Source organism: Fringilla coelebs, assembly GCF_963513975.1.
Source record: "Fringilla coelebs genome assembly, chromosome: 14".
In the NCBI taxonomy this organism is placed as follows: domain Eukaryota; kingdom Metazoa; phylum Chordata; class Aves; order Passeriformes; family Fringillidae; genus Fringilla; species Fringilla coelebs.
The window spans coordinates 15,891,451-15,910,607 of NC_140040.1; the positions used below are offsets into that span (position 1 = coordinate 15,891,451).

At 39.9% G+C, this 19,157-nt stretch overlaps 1 protein-coding gene across 1 annotated transcript in view; it reads right to left on the minus strand.

The window, feature by feature from the left end:
• LOC311159024 (neural-cadherin-like) overlaps positions 1-19,157 on the minus strand; it is a gene marked incomplete at both ends in the record, with an annotated part of 59,099 nt that overhangs the window by 13,033 nt on the left and 26,909 nt on the right. The window contains 17 exons of the mRNA XM_084214883.1: positions 353-480; positions 1,484-1,698; positions 2,487-2,758; positions 5,653-5,882; positions 6,090-6,274; positions 7,444-7,537; positions 8,424-10,038; positions 10,544-10,827; positions 11,916-12,059; positions 12,797-12,983; positions 13,860-13,987; positions 14,085-14,334; positions 14,529-14,696; positions 15,695-15,867; positions 16,399-16,569; positions 17,359-17,527; positions 18,512-18,684. Coding sequence (XP_084071009.1) covers positions 353-480; positions 1,484-1,698; positions 2,487-2,758; positions 5,653-5,882; positions 6,090-6,274; positions 7,444-7,537; positions 8,424-10,038; positions 10,544-10,827; positions 11,916-12,059; positions 12,797-12,983; positions 13,860-13,987; positions 14,085-14,334; positions 14,529-14,696; positions 15,695-15,867; positions 16,399-16,569; positions 17,359-17,527; positions 18,512-18,684 — 4,586 coding nt within the window. The remainder of the gene's footprint in view (positions 1-352; positions 481-1,483; positions 1,699-2,486; positions 2,759-5,652; positions 5,883-6,089; positions 6,275-7,443; positions 7,538-8,423; positions 10,039-10,543; positions 10,828-11,915; positions 12,060-12,796; positions 12,984-13,859; positions 13,988-14,084; positions 14,335-14,528; positions 14,697-15,694; positions 15,868-16,398; positions 16,570-17,358; positions 17,528-18,511; positions 18,685-19,157) is intronic.

Genomic DNA, 19,157 nt, shown 5'->3' on the forward strand with positions numbered 1-19,157 from the left:
GAGAATTTTAACCACGTACACAAGACCTGTAACTGCATTTGCAAGTAAATAAATATCTGCTTTTTGTTCATAAGTAATGGATTCCAGTGGCCACATTCTACATGTGCTGCAGCAGAGCTCAGAAAAGGTAAAGATAATAGAATATGGATTACAACATCAGTGGATGTGGAATTCACAATGAGGTTGTCCCAAAATTTCTATTACTCATCAAACCTACACAAGCAGTCAGGACAATACCTATTGTCTGTTGTTTATTGAAAGGCTGTTCTTTCTACCCTCCTGTATCTGCACAGGGAAATATTTTTAGAAATATTAATACCCTGATGTGAAAAAAAAAAATCCAGTAGCTGACCTGACCATTGGTTCTGACTTCCAGTCGATGCCACTTCTTGTCTGCTACATTCAGGTGACTTGGAAACTGCAGCACCACAGAACCTGTGCCATGGCTCATCTTCAGCACAGGAACACCACTAGAGAGTTCTAATACAACATGAACAAGAAATTAAATTCAGCTACAAAATGTCACTTTTGGTATGTCAGCAGTTAGTGACTGTACTGATTGAATGGTTATTGCAAGTCACATACAGGATGGTCACTACAGAAATAACTAGAATTATAACCTATGTTTTCTATTAAGCAGAAGTACTCATTCAGTATATTATTTACTTATACACTTTAGATTATTCCACTTTTCTGTCAAAACACTGAAACTAATTCCTGAGAAGCAATCTGCAATTTTTTGATGCTCTAAAACAATTAATATATGCAGGTTTCTTCTTTCCCATCTTCTACTCAAATTTACAAGTAACTACAAAGCAAGGCAAAAAAAGAGGAAAATTATTAACTATTCAACCACATTACCTTTCAGTTAATCAGGAGAATATAAAATGCCAACCATACTGTTCATCTTGTGTGTTAATTCACAAAAAATAAGCAGCAGTAACCTTTTAAATATGTGTCAACATAAAGCATTGAATTCTACTTGTAGATGAATCTTCCCACAGTGGCAGGTGGGGCTGGATTCACCCATCACATCATTGCCAGTTTAAAAAAATCTACAAAATTGCCCAAGACCAAAGGGAGTTTAAATGGATTTCTTTTCTCACCAAACTAGATAAGAATGACATGCAACTAAGACTGCTCTACTCATGTAATACCTATCTTCAAAGCACCTAAATTCCTTTATAGCACTACAGTTTTTCTAGGCAGGTTTTTTTTAACATATATATATATATCAATCTGTTTTGCTTTCCCCTTCATTTCTACAACTCTGTGATGAGCCCAAAGCCAGAGGTGCAGGCTACAAAAATAGACATCAAAGGAAAAAGACATGTTAGGAAATAATTCAAAAATATTTTTACACCACAAAATAAATTACCTCATTAGGTGGAAAGACAGAATCCATAGTCTAATTGTTACACTGGTCACAAACAATCCATTCCCAAAAGACATTTAACATTTCCACACCCTTTTGCAGAAGTACCTATTGCAATGAAGTTTTCTGTGCTCCCAGGTTCTGGATTTGACAAAGGGCCACTATATAGTAAAAGTCCATCTGGAACCACAGTAATAAACTCTAGAGAGAGTGAGCTTTCAAAACAAGGTCTGATGGGACGAAACCATGCATAACCATTTCCATGGAAACTGTGCTTAGTCTGCTGGCAGTCTGGTCCATGAAAGGAAGCAGGACAAAGACATCTGAAAGACCATAAACAAAAGAAATAGTCAAAATTCCCCCATGTTCAGCTTTTTTTTGGTTTTACGTGCAGCAAATGCAGAACTTAAGTCACAGTTAAAAAATCAGCAAAACAAAGATTTTAGTGGGATCTTAGGTGTGTTTGGCAATTATTAAAATGCTCCAAGAGTACAAAGTATTTTTGTTCCCTATACTAACTCCCACAAAAAAAAAAAGTATTTTTGAGGCCAAGTGTTGGAGAACAAACTTTTTTTCCCAAATAACACAGAACATCAAACATCAATTTATTATAGAGTAAACTCTGGGAGGTTAATTCCTAGTGGGAATTCATTTCACTAAGGGAATACTGCTGCATGCCAGGTGATGCTATAATAAAGCAAGTTTACAATATAATGCTTTTTAGGCTCCTTATTACCCATTGTTTGAACTATAATTCACTCCTACATCCCTGCTGCTACCATTGATACTTTTATTATTACTCTACTAGAAAAGAGAAAAAAAGTTGGGCACACATGCCTTCATCCTGAATTAGGTGCTCTTAACAAATGACAAGTATTAATTCTGTGTTCCCCAGGGTTTTCTTTGTTACTCATGCACTTTTTGGGACCACAGCCCCAAAAAGGAAGCCCCTGTTGCCTTTAGGTTTACATACCAATGCACATGTGGGGCTTTTTTGTTTCTCTTCCAGTCAGAAGTACATTTATGGTTATTTCAGGCAGGTACACCATAAGCACCACTCAACACCTTAAAAGCAGAGGGCAGAAATGAAGTGCAGAGCAGGTTTGCTCACCTGTAGCCGTTGAGAGTGTCGACACAAAGGCCCCCGTTGAGGCAGGGGCTGTGGGGGTAGGAGGAGCAGGGCTGGTGCAGGCGCTCGCGGGCGGAGCAGGCGCACAGCCCGTGGCTGGAGGTGCTCAGGGACACGAAGGACACGCTCCCCGTGTCCATCACTGTGGGGATGTCACTCACACTCAGGTGGTTTGTACAGCCCTCGCTGCAGTTGGCACTCCTGCACTCGTCAACATCGATCTGGGAAATGTTCAGTCGCAGAGCTGACTGCATCTAAGAGAAAAGACAGCACTGCTGTTATCCTAATGAAGGCTTTTACCTCAATTCTGAAAAATAAATGACATCAGAGATTTAATGCAGTGTTTAGTTTCTTGAGCATTACTTAGTAACATTCTTGATTATATAGGCAAGAAAAATAATTTGAAAAATTTAGGAAACATTTCATTAAAAAATTACAGTAGCAGCATTTCCTAAAAACTTAATCACTGACATGACTGAGTGTGAACATGTTGAATCTGTACTGGTCTAATAATATTATTTCCAAGACCATTATTAGACATTATTAGACCATCTGTACTGGTCTAATAACATTATTTCCAAGGACCAAAGCTCTGAAATCAGTGACATTCCTCAAAGCTGCAGCATCTGCATCACACCTCCCTGTACTTCAACAGCAACAGGAGTGTTTCAGCTCAAGCCAGGATAAATCCTTCCTCAGCAGTAGCACCCAGATATTATTCCTTACATTCTCTTACACTAAAGGATACAGACACAGCAAAATGCAGAGCTGAGCTGCTTTCAATAATCTTGCCCACAGACAGTGACCTGACAAGACAACTCTGTAGCAACTTGGACTTAGTCTAATGATTTGTGCCACGTAAATTTACATTTCATGTCAAGCTGTCTGCAACAAAACACAGTTCAGCATACTGGATACTGTATTCTATGCTACAATTATCTTTGCTAGTTCACAGTTTTTATTGTTAATTGGGCTTGCACCTGAAAGCCCAAGTACCAAATAAAAGGAGCCTCAGTGTAACCACAGCTCTGGTAATGTAGGAATAGTGACACTGAGACCACAACTTCCATTCCAAAGGGAGAAAGGAAGCACTGGGAGGGAGGGAGGGAAGGGAGCTGCTCACAGTGTGAGGCCAGAACAGAGCTGCCATTAGTCCTGGCTTTTTGTCCTTCAGCCTACACCCCTAAATTGTCACAGTTTGTTCCTGCCACTTATTTGGGAATTTTGCACAGGTGTCTGTTATAAAGCTTCAGAGTTTGATCTGTATTTGGCGATTCAAATACACTGAAATCTGCATTTAGTACCCAAACCTGAGTTTGGCTGAGGCAAAAGACCTCACTACTCTCACAGTGGTACACAAATGAACAAGGTATATGAGTGCAAAACTAACTACACTGGAGCTTTAACGTGGAGGGTTTTTTCCCAAATGGCAAAACATATGACAAATATCTTAAAAATAAGTTTTGAAAAGATCAAAACAAATACATAAATACTAAAGTGCTCCAATTTTTTTCTCATTTGTGTAGTCATCTCAGTTCGCCACTGTAAGAACTTTGATCTTTATAATCCTTTGTCTCTATATTCTCAAATATCATAGCATGTATGGATGTCCTGCCCCCAAAGGCACAGAGTATACTTTGTAATGACATGATGCATCCTGTCAATGCAGGTCTGTGTCTGCTGCCCATGTTTATCACCATCACTGGAGAGCCTGTAATGCATATTTAGACATCCATGTAATAGTGTTATTGAAAAACTGTATAAAAACAAGCTTGGCTCCTTTAAAGTATTAGGATGGATTATTTTTCTGCTAAATAAAAATTGCTGTTGTAAAACTATATCCCCAGGAGGTAATGCAAACATATTATTTATGTAAAAATTCAATGAATAATTCCAGCGCTAATTACTTATTTTCTATATTTATAGTTATGCACATAGAAAAACTACTGGAGGAATTCTTCAGCTATGATTGGTTTTCTGTAAACTATTGGTGATTACTCACTAGAGCTATTCATTAAATATTGAAAGGTGGTATATAATTAACAAAAACATATTTTTTCATTAAAATACGTGAAGCAATCCCCTTGTTACCACTTTGATGAATTCAGGTGTCATGTATTATGGCAGAGAATATTTGAAATCTATATGATTTTCTATCTTATTGTAGCAGCAATTCAATAAATATGCAAAAGAAGCAGTCATTGCCCTTCATGAATACACTCTGTCTCTGGCATTCCCTATTTGGTCACTCTGAAGGATCTCATAATCCACAGAGCCATTCAAGATACCCCAAGAAGGAAGCAGGTAGTAAGTTAAGACAGCCCTGTTTGGTTCCCAGACTCAGGCAGACTCCACCATATTCACACAAATGGAAAGTGCTGTTTTCTCTTTGAAAAAATCATCCATATGATGTACCATATATTAAACCCAAATATGGCCAGGGCAAGTGAAAAGCAGTGTCATTTTGCCTTTGTGCAGGGCTACAGAAAAATCCAGCTGTGGCCAAGACAGACTGTGTCTGTAACTGAGTCAGAGAGCAGGACAGTTAGGGAACACCAAGAAGGGGAGGAAAACATCTTCCAGCCAAAAAATATTTCCTCTGACATAGTAAAAGAAGTTGGGGGACAGTGTCACTTTGTATTTGAAGCTGTCCTTTGGTGAGATAAATGCAACCACAGGATTGGTTGTCTCCATCTCATTTACCTGTTGCAACTGTTCCCTAAGCCACACATTCCTTCCAGCAGGACTTTTCCTCTGAAGTGTCACCTCTTTGTGCTGCAGAATTTCTGTTGGGGTGACATCAAGCCTCCGCTCTAAGTGTCTAAACACAAGCTGATGTGGGGATTTGGGGATGACACAATGAAACACTGACTGAAGAAAACACAGTATCTACCCATGGCAGCATTGCAGACCCATTTTTCTGCAGCTCTCCAGTGACTATTCACTGAACCAGAAGTTAGTACAACCACACCATACCAGTATGTATGGCACGAAAAAGAAGGGAGAAAGCTTGAATTAAACACTTGTTTTTGTCCTGAGTGAAGCAATAAAACCCTTATCTGTAGATGCAGTGTGGTTTTCCACTGAGGTTTGGGATGTACACCCTGCAAACTCAGTGTTTGGCCGAGTTCCACAGGTGAGAACCAACCTCAGCTTTGAACGCTGCCATCTCCGCATGCAGTTTCTCAGGTCGGTAATAGGCCAAGCCAGCACGGACTGCAAATCTCACATCTGTCTGTTCTCCATCCCTGCCCATCACACTGAAGACAATCACATCACTCAGCTTTGCAGGTAACAGCTTTGCAAGGAACTCCTTGAACTCGTCATGTTTGGTTTTGCCATGTTCATCTCTCCTTATGAACTCCTCTGCTGTGACACCTGGTCAGGGGATTCAAAAATAGAAAAACCTGAACACCTGGGAGCTCACAGGTTAATTTCTCAATTTCTTTCTTATTTAAAAATATGGAAACATGCCAGAAAGTAGCCTACAGTGATAAGCAAATGAAGTATTGATGTAATAATACCTACACCACATTCAGTTAGAGAAGCAGCTGATCTAAACTCTCACCAGCAAATAAAACCAACCTGAGAAACACACAGTGGCTGAGTTTTGTATGGCTTCATTTTCCAGGTCTCTGACATGGATTTGTACTGTAGATATAACATCAGGACAAACTCCATCAGAAACTCTAACTCTTAAGTTGTATATTCCCTGAGGAGTGTTATCCACCATCAGCAAAGACCCAGTCCTCTGATTTAATCTGAAAGATCTAGACAGAAACCTTCAATTAGGAAATCTTAACAAATCAAAGCTGAGGGTTCACTTTATTCATTAACACCATTCAGAAGGCCTTAAATGTTACTGTGAAGGTTATAGAGCCAAAACTTATGGGAATTAGCCAACAACCTCAGAAAGGCAGATCAGCCACCTTAACTGAGAAATGACAATCTGCAGATCTCATAAAGAGATGTTCCTGCCACTCAGCCTTTCCCAGATTTGAACAAAAGCAATGTGCAGTTCAACCAGGTGGTTCAGCACAGTCACCATGGGCAAGCCTCTGAGATCAGTAAAAGGGGTAAAAACAAACCTACACTGATCATTCCAGGTTATCACACCTCTATCTGGAACAGGGTAAGTCTGTATAAAATCTCTCACAGCATCTTCATTGGACACCTCAAAGGGCCAGTAATCAGCAATTATGGAAATATTCCATGACCATTATTATGGAGCAGTGACCTCTTAGCATGGAAACGGGCCCAGGGGCTGCTGATGGACAGAAAGTCTTTAATTCTGGGCTACATAAAGCTTTTAAACTTTTAGTCATAGCACAGACTAAAATTCACTTTCACATCCATTTTTCCCTTTCAGACAGCATACAGTTATGCCATAAACCATCTCACTTTATGATATGAACAATTAATATCTAAGTAGGAATTAAGGGTCCCATTCAACATTTCAATTAACAGAAAAAAACCTCCACTAATCTGAGTCATGGTTTTCACATGCAATTGTAAATTCAACCATCAAAGGAGAGCACCAAATTCCCTTCCACTTTTGATGAAATTACTCCATTCTTTGCTTTTAAATTTGTATTTGTATTCCATCAACCCTAACATCTGAAAGCAAGCATTAGGACTCTGCCTATTTTTAAATTGGAGCTTACAGAATGCACATTTTAAAGTAAATTAACTATGACATCTGATTAAAAATCAACATCATGGTGTGATCCTGCATTGTCTTGGAAAAAATATTTAATGCAATAATTTCTTAACACCTAGTAACCCAAGTAAAAAAGAAAAAGAGCATTCGAAAGGTACATCCCTTAATACACTCAATAACCCTGGCTTTATGCACATCCTGAACACAGAGAAATACATGGTGAGAAAATAATTACAGAAGCATAAATATTACTCATTTTGACAGAAATACAATCCTCACTTGAGCAGTTTTCCTTCAGAGAGAAATGTTTTATTGTCCCAGTCATCCTGATCTGGTGCAAACACTTCCCCAAGCACTGTTGTTGACCATTTTCCTGTTGAGATAAATTATAATAAATCTGCATTTAATTTTTGCTTTTCAGTGCACTTTATATTCTGTGACATTCATTACTGCATTTATTATTTTCAGACTCCTGCTCAATTTAGTGATGGTTATCATCCAAGATTCTTAAAACAATGCATAGCCTGTCATATGATTTCTGCCAGTTCTGGCAATGTGAGCACAGTGGAGATGCCACAGGAAAGAAGAAAAGCTGGAAATAGCACACAACAACAGCAGAATCATACATAAATACAACTCTCTAAAAAATTCTCAGACAAAAGAAAAATTAAAAATCACCACATCAGGAGGTAATTCCAAATGTTTCACTGCTAGTCTATTATTTTGAAGAGCACACAAAGTGGAACCCAGCAAAAGAGGGAGAGCATCTTATGGGGTACAGCTGGGAGAGAAGGACATGATTGGGAAAAGGGCAGGAAGACACAAAGCTGGGCCATGTCTTGGTGATTTTTCCAGGCCCTTGGACTCTGGCACAGAAGTAGAATATCCAATCAATTTTTCTAAAACAGCAAGAGGAACAAATCCAGGGTAGGAGACTTTTGAAATCCACAGTCCAGGTTCAGCAACATGGGAGATTTTTAAGGTTCAAATCTGGAGCCAAGCCAACCTGGATGCTTCATTCTCTCATTTCTACAGTATGATCTGGTGACATCTTTTTTGTAAGTTAGGCATACTAAACTCAGAAAATGTAACTGCAAAATACCTTCTGTAGGTGAACACTCATTAATGGAAAATAGGCTTTATGGGTTTATAAAAATACTGCTTTTTTGCAAGTTCAATATATACCTGTGTAAAACTCTGTTATTTAATGAATCTGATCTAATACCCAGAATCTGATCTAACATCCAGCTGGCACTTACCTTTGTAGCTGTACACATAGACCTCCTTGTGGCCAGACTCATGGCAGTTGTCGTTCTCATCACCAACTGTTATAGTCAGGGTGGTTGTGGAGCTCATAACTGGAATCCCACTATCTGTTATGACTATTGGCAGGTGAAACACCTTCTGCTTTTCTCTGTCAAAGGACCTCAATGCTGTTATAGTTGCTGTGTTATTTCTGTTGTCAGTAAGAGAAAAGTCCAAGGAATTTTGATATTCTGGTGGCAATGAAAAGGTAAAGGGTGGCCCGTTTTCCTCAGCATCCGGATCAAACGCATGAAGCAGCTTTGAGGTATGGTTCATATGCACTATCACAGGCTTCAATGTATTTTCCCAAACTACAGGCATGTATGGTGCTTCAAACCTTGGTCCATTGTCATTAATATCAAGCAAGTTAACTAAAACTGTAACGCTTCCAGTGCGGGCAGGCGTCCCCTGATCTGCAGCTTGTACAACCAAAGCGTATTTCTGAATGGCTTCACGATCCAGCGCACTTGCCACAACCACGTGACCAAACTGATCAACCACAAACTGTCTCAAAGGGTCTGAATCTGACTTGATAGAATAGATAATCTTCCCATTCAAATCAGAGTCCTTGTCTGTAGCCCTCACTGTGGTAACTGTAGTACCTACAGGCACATCTTCAAATACAGGGTTTGTCTGAATAAACTGAGAAAGGAAAGCTGGGCTGTGGTCATTTGAATCTTCAACTTCAATCAGGCACACTGCAATGCTAGAAAAATCCAGATCTTCCACAGTAATAGTAAGATTAAACTGTCTTTCACGGGCATTCTCAAAATCCAACTTTTTTTTCAGTCGAACAATGCCACATTGCCATTCTTTGTCATTCTCAATATAGAACTTCTCATCTGGGTCTCCCCCAATGATGCTGAACATTAAGTCTGCATTTTCCCCAACGTCTGCATCCGTAGCACACACCTGCAGGACTTCTGAGTCGATGGCACTGTTCTCAGGAATTGCTGCCTGCCACAGCTTCTTTGTGAATTTGGGAACGTTATCATTGACATCTGCAACCCAGACAGTGGCAGTGCCAGTTCCTGTTAGCCCTCCCCCATCCCTTGCTTCAACAGTAAGGAAGTAACTTTCAGTCCTCTCCCTGTCTAGCAGTCCCCCTGCCACATGGATGGTCCCAGTACTGGGATTGATATTAAACATGTCAGTACCAAACTCATTCTTCACGTTCTCTGTTATCCTGTACGTCAGGACAGCATTCACACCAACGTTTGGGTCATCACGATCCACTGCAGCCATTTCCATGACTAAGGTGTCTGCAGGAGAATTTTCAAAGACATTCCCATTGCAGTCATCAGGCATGCAGGTGAACATGGGTGCATTGTCGTTTATATCCCACACGTTGATGATCACATCAGCAAAGCCTGTAAGTCCTCCTCCACCTTCATCAGTGGCCAACACAATGAACCTCCACAGGGCTCTCTCTTCCCGGTCCAGCCTCTTGTGGGAGTAAATGCTGCCTGTTTTCTCATCTATTGTGAAAATGTCACCTGCACCATACCCATGCAAGGAATATCTCAAATCTCCTCCATCAACACCACTATCAGGATCACTGGCCATAACCTACAATAGTTTTGAAAAAAAACCAAATGTAGAAAGCATGAAATATGCAGTGACTGCATCACATCCTATATGCTGCTCCAGTCTAAAGAAGTTCAAGCAAAAGCATATGACATGGCAATAACATGTGCATGCCAGGGAATAGTAAATCCAGGGACAATTCAGGGCAGGCAAATATGCATTTTTAACAATGTTAAAAATTTAAGCACTAAAATAATATCATATTCTTCATATTCATGCAGGTAATTTAAATATTACATTCTGATAGCTACTTTAAATTGTCCATTATTTGCTTTTCAGGATTAACAAATGATCCATCCTGTTTATCCCACTTACTATCCCTGTATTTTTTTCCACAAAAGCCCATTTCTTCTCTTCAGTCACAAAAAAACTTAGTCAAAATAAACTTCATTAATATCTATGTGCTGACTTATTTTTAACATAATTGCACACAGTAATCTGTGCTCTTTCATTCAAGTATTATAATCTGTGGAACTGCAGACACTACCTGAAGTACGAAGACTGGCAATGAATCTAGTTCCTCAATTATACTTCCATAGTATTCATTGATGGAAAAAACTGGAGCCTCATCATTTTTATTCATGATGTTGATGATGATAACTGCATAATCCTCCCATTTCCCATCAGAGGCCAACAAGTGGATCTCATACATTTTTGTTTCTTCATAATCCAGTGGCTGGGCAATGAAAATGGCTCCTGTTTCTGGATCCACATCCAGCACCCCTCCTGTGTTTCCAGCTGTGATCTGGTACCGTAGCTTAGCATTTGTTCCTGTCAATTACCAACAGTGTCAGAAAACACACATTTCTTGAAGTAGACTGATGGTGAGGTAAAGTACAAATCACACAATAACTGATTAGTGGTATTATCTTTATTTTATCATCTCTGTAGTCTTTTAAAACATGCAGCTATGTCAGATTACTTAGCAGCATTTTCAATTCTGGCATGTCCAACTGTAGTTTGTCTCTACAAAATGCAATGAAGTAATAATTTTGTTTTAACTTTATTTAGAGGGCAGAAATGAAGTGCCATATATCCATCACATCAGGTCCCCTGTCCAACACTATGGAGCAGATTTACAGGCAGCCTAAGTCCCAAACTAAAAGTTCCTTGAGTAAGTAAATCCTTCTGAAGTACATCTTCACCACATTTTCCTCAGCCTCCTACAGACTGGGAGGAATCCAGTGCAGTCAAGATTTCCTTGCATTTCACAAACACACAGAGAACAGTCCTTGGGACTTGTGCAACAACAAAGAAAAAAGCAGTGTTTCCCCATATAGTGAAGCTGAATTAGCAGTGCTCCAGGGTCAAAAGATGGAAGCATTTACTGATCCCTCTCTCTTTTATAAGCACTGGTTATGTACTTTTACATGATTTGTGGCTGAATTTCTGGCTGATTTGTGGATAAAACAATGTAGCTAAAATTCATCATATGCACTAAGGAAGTCTAGATTCAAATAAAACAAACAAACAAAACACAAACTATACTGTCCATCATAGAGAAAGCAAATGAATCTCACTGAAATCAAGTCTGACTTATTCTAGTTAACCAAGACATTTTTACTGGCACTCATTTGCAAGAAAATGATCTGATCTATAAAAAATTTGTATCTGTGGGCACAGAAATCATCTCCTATCATCCTACATTAGTGCATGTCTCCTGAAATAAGAGATTGTGCCTCACAGCTCACAGTTATGAACTAATTCATGCCTGAGCAGTGCACACTTAAAGAAGTTTTAAAATCTGGGGACAGAAAGACATTTCCCTTTCTCACACCACCAACTATGCCTTGGAGTGCTGAGATTAATGAAACTGATTAATATTTTGGACAGAGCTGTGGGGGATTGCAGGGCTTTACCTTCATCCTCATCATTAGCACTGACTGTAAGGATGGTGGATCCCACATCCTGGTCCTCGTCCACGCTCGCCTCGTAGGCGCTCTGCGCGAAGACGGGCTGGTTGTCGTTCACGTCGCTGACGGACACGCGCACGTACGCCGTGTCTGCAGAGACAGGGAGCCACACACTCAGACCCCAGCTGGGCCACCTGTGTCAGCTGCAATCCCTTCACCTGTCTGCCTGCACGTTCGATGGGGACAAATATGCAGACAATACAGAAACAAACCCTGAGGGTTTTGGGCCGCCTATACACCAACATTACTCAAAAGCACTTGGGTATCAAATAAATGTCACATTCAATTTGTTTAAACACACACTACGTGAATAATTGAGTCATTGATATATGACAGTTGTACAGTGTTTAGTCATAATTTTTCATCCTGAAGCCACAAAATTTTAACTTCTTATTTAAGCAAGGTGATCAATTGAGAAAAGGAATTTCTATCTTGCGTATTCCTGCTTCATAATTACTTGTGACTGAATACCATACCTATGCAGTGCTTTGAGAAACACTTGCCCTACCCAAAGCTTTGCATCCTACAGATAACAGGCACATCTTTACCAGCTAGTCAGTACTCTCTAAACTCTAAATATGAAGGCCTATAGGTTTTATTTCAGAACAAAAACTTGCTGATCATCATGTAAAGTTTATCTTCCAGTTCTGACAAAACTGTTGCACAGCTAAACAGTAAAAAAGCCACCACAAAATCAGGACAACAGGCACTCTTCCAAAAGACATGAAAAAAAAAAGGAAATTACCATTTAACGTTGTATTTCAGAGTTTCTGTTTTCAGACACAATCCAAGGAATATCACACTTACCACAGCCGTCTGTCTCTTACCAGAGTTTGGCTTCCCATGCTTTCCAGGTCGAGCTGATTCAGAGCCATCCACTGACTTGACTTCCAGAAGGTAAGAGCCCTTCTCCTCTCTGTCAAACACTGAGGTGGTGTAAATGGAGCCTGTCTGGGGGTCCAAGCGAAAACAGGTGTAGTCTCTGCCACTGTCATGTAACAGGGAGTAAGTTATCTACAGGATTGAAAAGAAGTTGTTAATATATACTTTCCTGTTGTTGAATAGTTCACAACTAGAATAGTACTTAAAGAGAGGAAGAACTGTCCCATGTCCAGGTACTTGATCAGGCCAAGGAAGCTGGGTAAAACTGCAGCTTCAGCAATCTAGTCTAAAGCCAATTAACTTCCTTGACTGCTGATCTGTAAAGGAAAATAATTTGTCTAATCAGGTCCTGATTTCACTAGCATGTGTTTGTACAGTGCGTGTGCTGCAGCACTAAGGCTCAGCTAAAGACCCCAAGTGTTTCTACAACATCCACAGGTGAGCCCCATTTGAACCTGCTCAGGATCACAGACCATGTTCTACCCTCTATTATCTGCATGGTTTCGTGACTTGACTTCAGTTTGCACTCTTCTTCTAAAGATGTAGGTATTTTTGTATCTATTCCTTGCTGATTTGTTTAATGAGCAAGGAATACATCCTCTTTGGATGTTAACTTGCCATGTTTTGTAAGGATTCAGTTTGCAGTACTGCCAATGAGTTCCAACTCACAGAAGCTTTTAACACAGCTTTTCTTCCATCCATTTATCCAATGTCATTTTAGTCTATGTAGAACTTTCCACACAAAGGAATTCTACAGCAAGCATTTCAACTAAGCTACAGGCTGTGTAACTATTTCCTCTCTGTTTTCTGCCTCACACCTACTAGTTTTAGTTGCATTTTTCACCTGGCAACACAGAGAAGCATGAATTAACTACTTTATTTCATTCTACATTTCCTTATTAGTCATCCCTTTTCTAGGCTGAAGATTTCCAGACTATTCAGCCATTACTCCTGCAGAAGTCATTCCACAGCTTTCATCAGGGGAGATGAAGGTGCCCATTTTCTTACCTCACCATGCTGACCAAGGTCAAGGTCAGTGGCAGACACCTGAGTGACAAATGTCCCTACATCAGCTCCCTCTGTTACTGAGGCTTCATAAATGGACGAAGTGAAGAATGGGACATTGTCATTGACATCTAGAACATCAAAGAGAGCACACAGAGAGAAGACTATACAACTTTAAAGGGAAACAGTGCAGGATTATACTCTGCCATCACTGAGCAGCTCACACACCTGTGACATTAACATGGACCGTGGTGAATGCTGCCAGAGGAACTGCAGCCACGTTCTGTGCTCGCACCCGCAGCTGAAAGCTCTTTGTTGTTTCATAATCCAGGGGCTCAGCTACCAGGATTGAAGCAGAGCCATCATGTCTGTTTGGAGTCAGGTAGAAACGCACTGGCATGTTGGTCTCTGGGACAAGCCCCTCTTCCAGGTTGTAAGTGACACGGGGATCTCCAAGGGGAGAAGTTGCTTTGATTGTCTGCACAGTTCAAAAAGTGTGTGTAATCAACCCTTCTGCAAGTACAGCAACATTTCTTAAAGCTTTTTTGTTTTCATCCTCCCAGATATTCAGCTACAAAGCACAAAACTCTCATAAAAGCTCACTATTTAAGCAAATAAACAATGTTCAGCTACTCTGAAGTCTGAGAGCTACAGACAGACAAACAACCTTACCAAAATTGAGGCATCCCGTGTCGTATTCTCTGGAATAACAACTTGATAGCTGTCTCTTTCCCACTGTGGAGGCTGGTTTTTTGCACTTGTTACAGTGACAGCAAGTTCAACTTTACTGCTCCTGTTGCCTCCATCTGTGGCAGTAATCTCTCGAATTATAGATGACTTCTAAACAGTAAAAAAGGTTTCATTACAGAAGGTTTGGAGCAGGCACCCAAAATAAATTAATGCAAACAATTAAAGGTACACTTAAAAATAACCTTCACAGAAGAAAAAGATCTGAAGATGAACTCAAAATATTAACTAGGTGTAAATTTGATGAAAAATTCTATTTACTTAAGATGTTTGGAAGATTTTGCTATATGTCTCAATAAACCTAAGCAAATGTCACACAAAATTTAAAACCAAACAGAACCAAAAAACCCACTTTGTGGAGGCCCTGAGTTCTTAAGCTTACCTATTAATAGTTCTTGTTATTAGGTCAGTAGGGTTCTTAGATTCATTAAAGACAATACATTAAAAGGATACATCTCCACCAAAATTTTGTGTGTCAGTTCTTTGGAAGTTCAATTTCAGTACTAAAAGTATCTATTTAAACACTGACATCTACAACAATAGTTCAGTTTTAAAACCTGAAAATATTGAACTGCTCGTGTAGGTATTTAGAAATAGCTGAAACTGATCAGTTGTAGATAATTACATGAATTATGCTTTCACCTTCCTGAGGGACAGCTATGCTTAATGCACCACAACTGACATATGGCAATTTGGGAATCTATATCAGGACCAAAATTTCACATTTATTCCCATTCAAGTTTGTGTCTTGACTCATTGCCTGTAAATACAATGAAGCCCTACACCTGGGTTCTTGCTCCTCTGCTTCTGACCTCAGCCCTCCAGCCCTTGGAATCAGCATGCCAGAGCCAGGGAAATGGGAAGAGCAGGTCTCAGAGGCAGTGCTGTGGCTGCTGCTTCCCAGCTGAAAGCAGGGCTTGCTCATATGCAATTCACAGTCCATGAACCCAGCAGCTAAAAGCCTTAGGCTCATGTTTAACTTAAATAAATGTATTAATCCTTTAACCTGAGGGGTAACCCAAACTCATGACCTCAGTTCTTCCTATGATATATTGAAATAGTCAGCTTAAAAAGGAAAGAAAGCACAATACCTGAGATATGGGTTGGTTCACAAACACCCAGCCTGTGGTAGGATTAATCTGCAAATAATTTGGCTCATCACTTGCTATGGAATATGTAATGGCAGCATTTGAGCTGTAGTCATCATCACGGGCTGCAACACGCAGGAAGCTGGTCCCAACTCTTGTGTCCTCTCTGAGGAAATCTAATGGAAGGAAAGGATATTTCAAATTGATCATTAATTTGCTAAACTACCATGGATATTCTAGTAAGTCACAAAGAAATAACTGCCATACATTATTACTCTAGTATAATTTTCTCTTCCTTGTAACAATAGCCACATATACTGAGTATTTTAAAGGGCTGCTATCACTCCGGAGCTGCAGATCATATCTGAACTTCATATTACCCTATTCATAACCTGGAATTCTTATTTCTTATAAGATACTTCTTTTAATTGTATTTTAACCCAGAGAATAATTGCTCTGTATGAATGGCATGGCTATTGTTTCAAGGAACTTTCCCATAAGGCAGGCCTAAGAGCCAAGGCTGTACATGTTACATAACACATATTACAGTGAGTAACAGCTCTGCAATAAATAAGCAAAGTGCATCTTTGGATGCATCAAATTTGTCACATGTTCCACTGCCAGGATAGGCAAAAACCCAAAAATCTGAGACATGGGGTACGCTCACACTCAGGGCACTGAAACTCTATCCAATGACTCTCAATTACATTCATAGTGGGTGTTTTCAAATCTGGGGTCATTGTCATTTTGGTCCAGGATGACAATATTGATCTGACATATTCCAATGAGTGGCTCCGCTGCCTGATCTGTTGCTGTCACAGTGATGGGATATTCCCTCTGCTTTTCTCGATCAAATACCTGAACAGTTGTCAGAACTCCTGAAAACAAATTAAATATCAAAGAGTTAAAATTCTGTGCATCTGGCAATATTCTTCAAGCAGATGTTTATTTTTCTGTCAATACACTGGGATATATTGCAGTAGGTTAAGTACACCTATAACATCAGCTTCAGATTCAAGGATCCAACCCTGAGATTTAACAATTGCAACAGCTGACATTGTACTGCTCAGACAGACTCAAACTTTAGTTACACTTACATCTACACACAAGAGGAATCTGAATTAGAATGGAAGTGTAATTTAAGTTTAGAAAATGGAGATAAGTACAAGCTAAGAGAATGAGTTTCTCAAAAAAATATTTATTTTGAAGAGCAGTAAGTACAGGGTAAAGGAATGTTTCATATCTTTTATCCTCCAGAAATTCAGCCTGAACTTAGTTTTGGCCTTCTAAGATTTAGTTCCTTTGCTGTTTGTAAGACTGCTGTCATTTGGATAAACCACTTATATGCCATTAGTAATGTTGCTAGATAATGTACACTTAAAATAGGTTTGTTTGGGTTTTTAAATCCAGTTACAAAAGCACATAAGTAACTTCACAAAGCAGAGCTTCCATGTTTCAAGGAAAACATCAGTTTTACTTCAGTACTGGACATGTATAAAACTTAGTTTCATGGAAGACTTGCTTATGCAGTTAATACAGTTTATATTTGGTCTGCAGTCAAAACACTAAATGAAAAAGCATGAAGTCTGATTTTATCTAAGCCTTTTCTCCAACAGTGTCACAAGGTGCTTTCTCTATGCCATTATCAGCACTGACATTTGCTTTACCTGTGTCAGGGTGAATGCTAAATGCTGGTAGGACACCATCTCTGTGCATCAAGCCATATTTCACTATTCCATTGGCCCCTTCATCAGCATCAGTGGCTTCAACCTGCAGAACAACAGTCCCTGAAGGCTGATTTTCCAGGACAGAAGCGTGCTCCCGATAATACTGGCACTAAGAGAGGGGAGGAAAAGAATGAAAGAACAATTTAAAACAGAGAAAATTCAAGGACTTCCCTTGCCATTGCATTTAAAGGTATACTAGCAGAAGGAAAAAAGAATTATTTAGCTACATTTGCATTGCCATGCCCAGCTGTTAAAGCTTTATCTTACCATGATTAATTTAAATTTCCCTTGCTATTTTGTGGTTATACAAACAACACAGAACATGAGACCACTGAGCATCTCCAGCTAATGCAAATATTTGGAGAAAAAGTTAAAGTTGCTTCCAAATGCAAATATTTTTCTATATTCGCAAAGTTCTAATAAAAAAGAGGGCATACACTTGCCCAAACCACAGAATTGTTTTGATCAAAAAGGGATTTCTACACAAAGTAATTTTGCCAAGGAGAGGCTACTGAGAATTTCTAAGGCTGACATGAATAGTTGCTGACTTTTCAAAATATGCAGCATTGCTCATCAACATCTGAGCCATGAGTACCAGACCTGAAATTTTTAGACAACAGATATTTAATATGAATTAACATTCTGAAACCAAATTCAAGCATTGATTTTTTACAGTACTTCCCTATTTTAGCTAAAACACTCATTCTTCTGTCTTTCATTAGTTGCAGACACACAATCATCAAAGGAAACCTGTGTAATTTAGAGAGGTGTTCTGGAGTGTTGCGGAACAAGCCCACTGCACAGACAGCTATCCCTGTGGATTCCTGCTCACATGGGATCTCCAGAAGTGTTTCACTTGACCTCACCCTCTGAAATGCCAGGGATGAGGTGAGCCTCAGGGAACAGACAGGAGCTCACAGGAGCAGAACAAACCTTGAAAGACTTAGGGAGGGATGGAAAAGAAGGAGAAGACAGGACCCAGAGGAAAGCAGAGCACCTCCTGGCCAGCTCATCTGCTGCACACCTGCAGTGCCAACAGTGCTAAAACATTTTTACAGAGTCCAGTACAAATGCCAGAGGCTCATATATTTACCTTCTGAAAGACAGGTTTGTTGTTGTTGACATCATCAATTTTCACAACAACCTGGGCAGTACTTGTGAGAGGATGGGGCCCTCCAGAGGCATTATCATCAGCAGCTGTGACATTCAGAACATATTCTGTCCCCTGCAGCTCAGGAAATGGGCTTGCACGAAGTCTAACCAGCCCTGTAAAAACAACAGTTTGTGGGGTTTTGATGCATTAACCCATTCCCATTATTCTTCTCACTAGTAAGCATGACAACAAAGCATTCTGGCTTTCTTATTTGCCAATAAAGCATAAGGCTGTGCTGTTTAATTTGACTACAATGTTTTTACTGCAGTCCCACATTAAAACAGAATAAATACATCCTAACAGGTTTGTCTGCAGGTTTGACTATAGAGCAAACTGAGCCAACACCCACAACTCAGCTGACCCGCAGATAATGGCTTTCATCAATCTGCAGCTGCCATGGACAGCTCAGCTGAGACTCCTTCAAGTTTACCTTCCTGCAGCTCAGTCAGAGCAGCACTGAGCTACAGAGGCACAGGCTGAGAAACCTCTGTTCTGCCTCTTAGAATTCCCCACAGGACACAGCCTGCTGGGTGGGACGCAGAGGCACTGGCAGAAAGAGGTGCTACAAATGCAGAAGGGACCACAG